At 35.2% G+C, this 6,905-nt stretch overlaps 1 protein-coding gene and 1 pseudogene across 1 annotated transcript; one reads left to right on the top strand and one right to left on the bottom strand.

The window, feature by feature from the left end:
• Positions 1–792: 792 nt before the first annotated feature.
• LOC125575797 lies at positions 793–1,266 on the bottom strand. Its single transcript, XM_048734880.1, has one exon. It carries the CDS (start codon positions 1,170–1,172, stop codon positions 963–965), a length of 210 nt encoding a protein of 69 aa, XP_048590837.1. The 5' UTR covers positions 1,173–1,266; the 3' UTR covers positions 793–962.
• A 910-nt stretch (positions 1,267–2,176) lies between these two features.
• Positions 2,177–4,732, top strand: LOC106399638 (annotated as a pseudogene).
• Positions 4,733–6,905: the final 2,173 nt, after the last annotated feature.

The following is a 6,905-nucleotide window of genomic DNA, read 5'->3' as shown; positions in this document are numbered from 1 at the left end:
TTCACTTTCTTAACTTTAGGGTTGAAGAAGGAAGGTTAAAATATATCTTTTTTAATTATTTTTTCCATCAGATAAAAGTAAAAGATTATTTGTTAAAAGAAAGTAAAAGATTAATTTCTTCTTAACATTATCATATTAATATATACTTTAATCTTAGTGTAAGAACTTCTGTCAGTTCAAAACAACTAATGAAATAATAATTTATCATTCCTATACAACCTGCATTATTTTTTCTTTTTTTTTAAAAAAATGTTATTTTTAAATTACATGATAACAGTGGTATAATAAATAAACAATAAAAATAAATAAATTTTATGTAGCTAAATTTTATCATTGCTAGTAATTTTAAAATTAATAAATTTGATTTTAGATAAATTTTGTAAAAATATTTAAACGAATATTTTTTTTGTCTTTTGCTCTTCTTAAATTTTCTGAAAAGTTATTCTATATTATTAAAAACAATGATTTGGAAAATAAATAAGAAAGGATGTGTCTAAAAATTTTAAAATAAGTTCTTATTAATGATTTAAATTTTGATGAATATTCTTTTTTCTCTCACTTTCTCTAATTTTTTAAAAAAAAAAAAAAAATTTAGTCTTGATTGTTACATTACATTCATGAAATTTGTAAAATAAATTGTTCCATTAAATCATTTAGCTTAAATCTGACTCTGACCGAACTCATGCAAGTTTACTTTTGTCCATTCTCACATCAACAAGCAACGCTGCCTACCATCACATTCAAAAATCAAAACCATTAAACCGGAAACAAAACCGGCCTGAAAACCCATAATCAAACAGAAACATTTAACTTAATGCAAATTCAGACTCACATATAGTATTCAAATATGTTTACACCATAGTACACAGAGAATTTCTAAACAAAGACATAGGAAAAAAAACCGGTACGAAGAACACAACGACAACAAGACAACCGAAAAATTACAAATCCGGTAGGTAAAATTAACCGGTATAGATGTGGAGACGGATGGCGATGGTGAAGATGGTGATGAGAGCGAAGAAAATGATGGTGTGGACGAGAATCGAGGCGCCGCTGGTGTGCATATTCCCGAACTCCACGATTCGACCTCTCGCCGGAATCTGAAAGAGAAGTCCCGGAGTCAGAAGCACGAACAGTATCACAGCCACCACTACAGGTCCCCAATCTGCCATACTTTGCCACTAGAGAGAGAGAAATATAAGAGAAGAAGTTAGACAGAGGGAAAATGGTTGAGAGAGTTTTTGTTTTTGTTTTGAAGAGTTCAAAACTTCCTCGTGCGATGTGAAAAAGGAAACTGCCGGTGGCAATGGCACGTGCGGATACGTTGTTCTCGAAATATGTGACACGTGAGTCCGTGACTAATGAATATGACTCCTTGTTTATGACAGAGTAAGATTAAACATGGCTCATCTTGGATCTAATTATATATGGGCTGAAAATTTTAACCTGACCCATCATATATACTTGTTAAAATCTTTTTGCCAAGATTAACCAGTACAGTTGAGTTAAAATCTGTGTATTTTTTAATCTTTTTTGCCAAGTTGGGTTGATTTTTTTAATCTCTCTAATAATCTTCCAATCCACTTGCAATCTTGCACAGTTGCATACTTGCATTGAGTCACTCACATATACTTCTCTTGAAAAGGGCAAGAGAACAGTATTCTATTTAGGTTTAAGAAAACTTTTCTAAAATAAAATCATGCAACTATACGTAGCAAAAAAATCATGCAATTATATATGTATGTTCTCAGCTGCCGATAATTTTGTCGTTCTTTAGGTCTTAGCAAATGGTTAATTACCTATTTGCTATTGTATTTGTATAACGATAAAAATGTCTTTCCCAAGCAAGATTTCCGACCGACCAGAAAAAAAAAGCATGCAATTATATATGTACGAAGACAAAGCTTTCACTAATTTTTTTTTTTCAGTTTTGAAAGGTAACTAGATAACGTTTGTTGAATTTTTCTGTCTTTATCTAACAGATAACTAGATACTAGATAAGATTAGTCCGATTTTTACTAGTTAAAAAAACTAGGTAATCATTATAATAAATCTCTCTTTGTCAAATAATCATTCTTAAAATTCTCTATTTATAGATTCACATTCCCAGTCCACGCATACGCAGTTCTCTTCCTATATAAATCTCCACTTCTCTTTCACTTTCTTGAAAGAAAACAAGATTTAACAACCAACAAAAGTAAAGAATGAGAGGAAAATATATGTTCCTACTAGTGCTCATTGCCTTGGCCTCCAATGAAGTTTTTGCCAAGAAAAAGTCTTCAAGATCTAAGTTAAGAAGAAGTGATTTCCCAGAAGGTTTCATTTTTGGGTCTGCAACCTCTGCCTACCAGGTTGAAGGAGCTGCTCATGAAGATGGTAGAGGACCAAGTATCTGGGATACATTCTCTGAAAAATACCCAGAGAAGATTCAAGATGGTAGCAACGGGTCTATTGCAGATGACTCTTACCGTCTTTACAAGGATGATGTGGCTTTAATGCATCAAATTGGTTTCAGTGCCTACAGATTCTCCATCTCTTGGTCAAGAATCTTGCCTAGTGGGAATCTAAAAGGAGGAATCAACCAGGCCGGTATTAACTATTACAACAAGTTGATCAATGAGCTTTTGTCCAAAGGAATCAAGCCTTTTGTCACTATTTTCCATTGGGATACGCCACAAGGCCTTGAAGATGCTTACGGTGGATTTCGTGGGGCAGATATTGTAAATGATTTCCGAGATTATGCGGATATTTGTTTTAAGAATTTTGGTGATAGAGTGAAGCATTGGATGACACTGAACGAGCCGTTGACAGTGGTGCAGCAAGGATATGCTCTAGGTATAATGGCTCCAGGAAGATGCTCCAAATTTACAAACCCTAATTGTACCGCCGGTGATGGAGCCACTGAGCCTTATATCGTTGGTCACAACCTTATCCTTGCTCACGGAGCGGCCGTTGAAGTCTACAGAGAAAAATACAAGGTCAGTATTATAAAAACAATCCATCTATCTCTTGATTCTCAAGTTACTAAAATTCACTATGGTTAAAACCATCGCAAGCGAGAGAAAAGTATGTGTTACTAATTGAAAGTTGGGTAAACTCAGTTTGTTAGCGAGTAATATTCCATATTCTATCACCCTCCCGATGCACGGTTAGGCTGGTCCTGAATTTATTGAACAAACTGGTCGGGATCCCCTTTGTAAAGACATCGGCAAACTGCAAGGATGATGGCACGAACAAGACTTTAACCTCACCGATAGCTACCTTGTCCCTGACGAAATGTATGTCAATTTCGATGACGAACAGGGTTGTGAGCGAGGTAGACTGAGCTGATGTTATCACAGTACACAATGGAAGCTCTGGAGATTGGATGTCCAAGCTCAAGGAAGAGATTGCGGATCCAGGTGAGTTCAGCAACTGCGTTCGCCACTCATTTATATTCTGCTTCAGCACTTGATCTGGATACAGTAGACTGCCGTTTGGAAGACCATGAGACTAAGTTGGAGCCAATGTAGATGCAGTAACCTGAGGTCGAGTGTCCGGACAGCCGGTCCAGTCAGCGTCTGACTAAGCAACCAAGTCGGTAATGGAGCTTTTGGTGAGTTTTTGGCCGAGATTCTTGGTTACTTGAAGATATCAAATGATTCGCTTGAGAGCATGTAGATGTGGAACTCTCGGGTCGTGCATATAGAGGCATATTTGGTGAACAACGTATGCAATATCTGGACGTGTAAACGTTAAGTATTGCAATGCCCCTGCTAGTCGTTTGAACTGCGTTGGATCGGGGATCGGGTCTCCATCACTAATCACCAAAACTTAATATATTTATTCCACTTCCAATCGTAACTAATCTTTTGTTGGATGTGTATAACAGGTGTCTCAAAAAGGTCAAGTCGGTATTGCTTTGAACGGGGGTTGAAACTTGCCCTATACAGAATCAGCGGTGGATAAGTTAGCCGCGGCACGAGCCTTGGCCTTCACATTTGACTACTTCATGGAGCCGCTTGTGACTGGTAAATATCCTGTCGACATGGTCAACAACGTAAAAGGTGGTCGGTTGCCTACATTCACAGCAAAACAATCAAAGATGCTGAAGGGCTCATATGATTTCATTGGCATCAATTACTACTCGTCTTCGTACACAAAGAACATCCCTTGCTCAACCGAAAATGTTACATTATTGTCTGATCCTTGTGCAAGCGTCACGGGTGTGAGAGAAGGAGTTCCCATCGGTCCAAAGGCTGCCTCAGATTGGCTTTTGATATATCCAAAGGGGATTCGTGACCTTGTCCTTTATGCAAAATACAAGTTTAAGGATCCTGTCATGTACATAACCGAGAACGGGAGAGATGAAGCTAGTGTTACGGGTAAAATCTTACTTAAAGATAGTGATAGAATCGATTACTACGCTCGACATCTTGAGATGGTTCGTGAAGCTGTCTCGGTTGGAGCCAATGTGAAGGGCTTTTTCGCGTGGTCGCTGTTAGATAACTTTGAGTGGTCAAATGGTTACACGGTCCGGTTCGGGTTGGTTTATGTGGATTACAACGACGGTGGTAAGAGATATCTCAAGAAATCGGCTCACTGGTTCAGAAAGTTCTTGCATCATAAGAAAAACAATTGACAAGATTTGTATTTTTCCGTTTTATCAAATATCTCTGTTATTCGGAGATATTTATTATTATTAAGTGTTAACATAGATTGTTTATTATAATAAATTACTCATTTAAATCCAGAAAATCTAGAAACTGAAATAATATACGTTTTTGCTGTAAAACTAATGCTGTAGAATTTTTTTACTATAGCTGTAAATATTTTTGTTGTAGGTTATTCACTTGTAAATTTTGTAAGGCCAAAATATAAGTGCTCTAGGTATTTTGCTTTCTAATTATTAATATCATTAGTTTGAGGGATAATTTGCCTAAAAACAAAGGAAGACATAGAAACTAATAAAGTGCCAAAAATAGTGAAACAAGGAAATTGCTTGGTTACGTGGAGAGATGGATTTGTCGAAACTACCCTTCCACAAAAAGCGATCTTCCTGTTGTATAGGGTGCAGTCAAGTACAATTAGAATCTTCCGAAATCTAGCTAAGTACAAGAAGATTTAGAAAAAATATATTGGATTAGATTTCTAAAATATATCTCGTTCAGAGAGAATGACCAGTGTCTCCTGCAGTTGTAACCTTCTTCCTCTGTTTTTTTTTACATTTTACAAATGAATTAAACAAAATCAAAGAAGATCATGAATTCTAAACAATTTATGAGTTCATAATTTTCTCTATTTGTCTTCAAGAGTTCACAAGTTTCGAACAACTGAAGAAGATCATGAATTTCCCTGCTTCTTTTTCCACTTTCTTCCTCTACATAATCGCTTTCATCATCACAGTCCTGAACAAGATTATGAGTTCTCTCTACCGGAGTTTATCATCTATCGTTCAAAGATTCTTCGGGTCACTTTTCCAATGGTTGTGTATATAGTTGTTATTCTTTTAGCCAGCTATTCAAAATATGAACGTGGTCTACTTCACCAGCCTTGACGTGCTTCATTTCTACGTTCAAAGACCGTTGAGATTTCACAATAAGTTAAAGACTTCTAATACGATATAAAAAAAGAGCTATACTATGATAATATGATAATTAGACGACTAGAATATATCATGGATGTATATATTAAATCTTAGCTTGTGCATATAGGAGTTTAGCCGATTATAAATAATTCAAATATATTATCTTGAAAATGTTGGTTATTTACTTAGCCATACCCATACATATTAAAAAGTCCAAAATAGACAAATATTGATTTGCTTATCAGCAATGTGAACTAACGCAAAGATCATAGTTAGTTGTCTTATATTTTGTTCAGTGACACTGAGTGAATCAATCTTGTAAAACAGGTTTAGAAGTGAGCTTGAGAAGTTCCAACTGATTCATATTGATGATAGTAACAATAAGTTAAAAACTTCTAATACGTTATATCAAAGAAATGCTATGATAATATGATAATTAGTCGGCTACAATATTGCATGGATGTATATATTAAATCTTAGCTTGTGTATAGAGGAGTTTAGCAGGTTATAGATAATTCAAATATATTATTTTGGAAAATGTTGGTTATTTGCATTTGGGCTTAGCCATACATATTTAATCGAACGAAAGGTTTCAGCCTATCATTTTTACTAGTTAAAGTTGTAGACGGCTACAATATATGAAAGACATATATATTAAATCTTAGACTGTGTAAACAATGTTTAGCCGGTTACTAAGGATTCAAATATATGATTCGTAGAAGTGATGGCAATTTGAATTATAACTTAGCCATACATATAAAATGATGGACATATTTTATTTGTCAACACGGATAACAACTTGAGAATAAAAACTCATGGATATTTGACAGTTTATATATGAACAATACATAACAAGACTCAAATAGTAAAATAGACATGGTAACTGATCATAGGATTACTATTAAGAGTGAAAAGTTATGTTCACTAGTAGCAGTTTACATTAAAACTTGGACAGATAAGTTTCACTATATCCACAATAGTATCAGTTTACTATTGTCGGATTGCATAGGATTTGTGATACGCCATTACCCTCACTTCGACTTGTTATTCTCCAGCCACGAAAAATCTCTCGGGTATGGGGAGTGGTGGTCTTCGCTGTGCTCCATTTGGTATCACCTTCCTGGAAATAATGAATCAACCAAATCGTCCCGAGAGAACAACAAACGACATTCCCTGAAACACAAGCAAACAAAATTGAAGCACAAGATGTCAAGAAACTCTTATGGAATCTGTCCAGAATACTATCTTTTGCACAATTAATATGTTGATTTAGGTGGCAGGTTTACAGTTTAAACGTAGCAAAAGAGTAAATATACAACATAATTTCACCAGAAAATGA

Source organism: Brassica napus, chromosome A6 (genome assembly GCF_020379485.1).
Source record: "Brassica napus cultivar Da-Ae chromosome A6, Da-Ae, whole genome shotgun sequence".
Lineage (NCBI taxonomy): Eukaryota > Viridiplantae > Streptophyta > Magnoliopsida > Brassicales > Brassicaceae > Brassica > Brassica napus.
Note: the sequence above shows the minus strand (reverse complement) of the source record. Positions and strands in the feature narration are given on the sequence as shown.

Bases quoted from the DNA above. Each gene is read 5' to 3' on its own strand.
- LOC125575797 (XM_048734880.1), bottom strand. From the start codon at position 1,172: ATGGCAGATTGGGGACCTGTAGTGGTGGCTGTGATACTGTTCGTGCTT.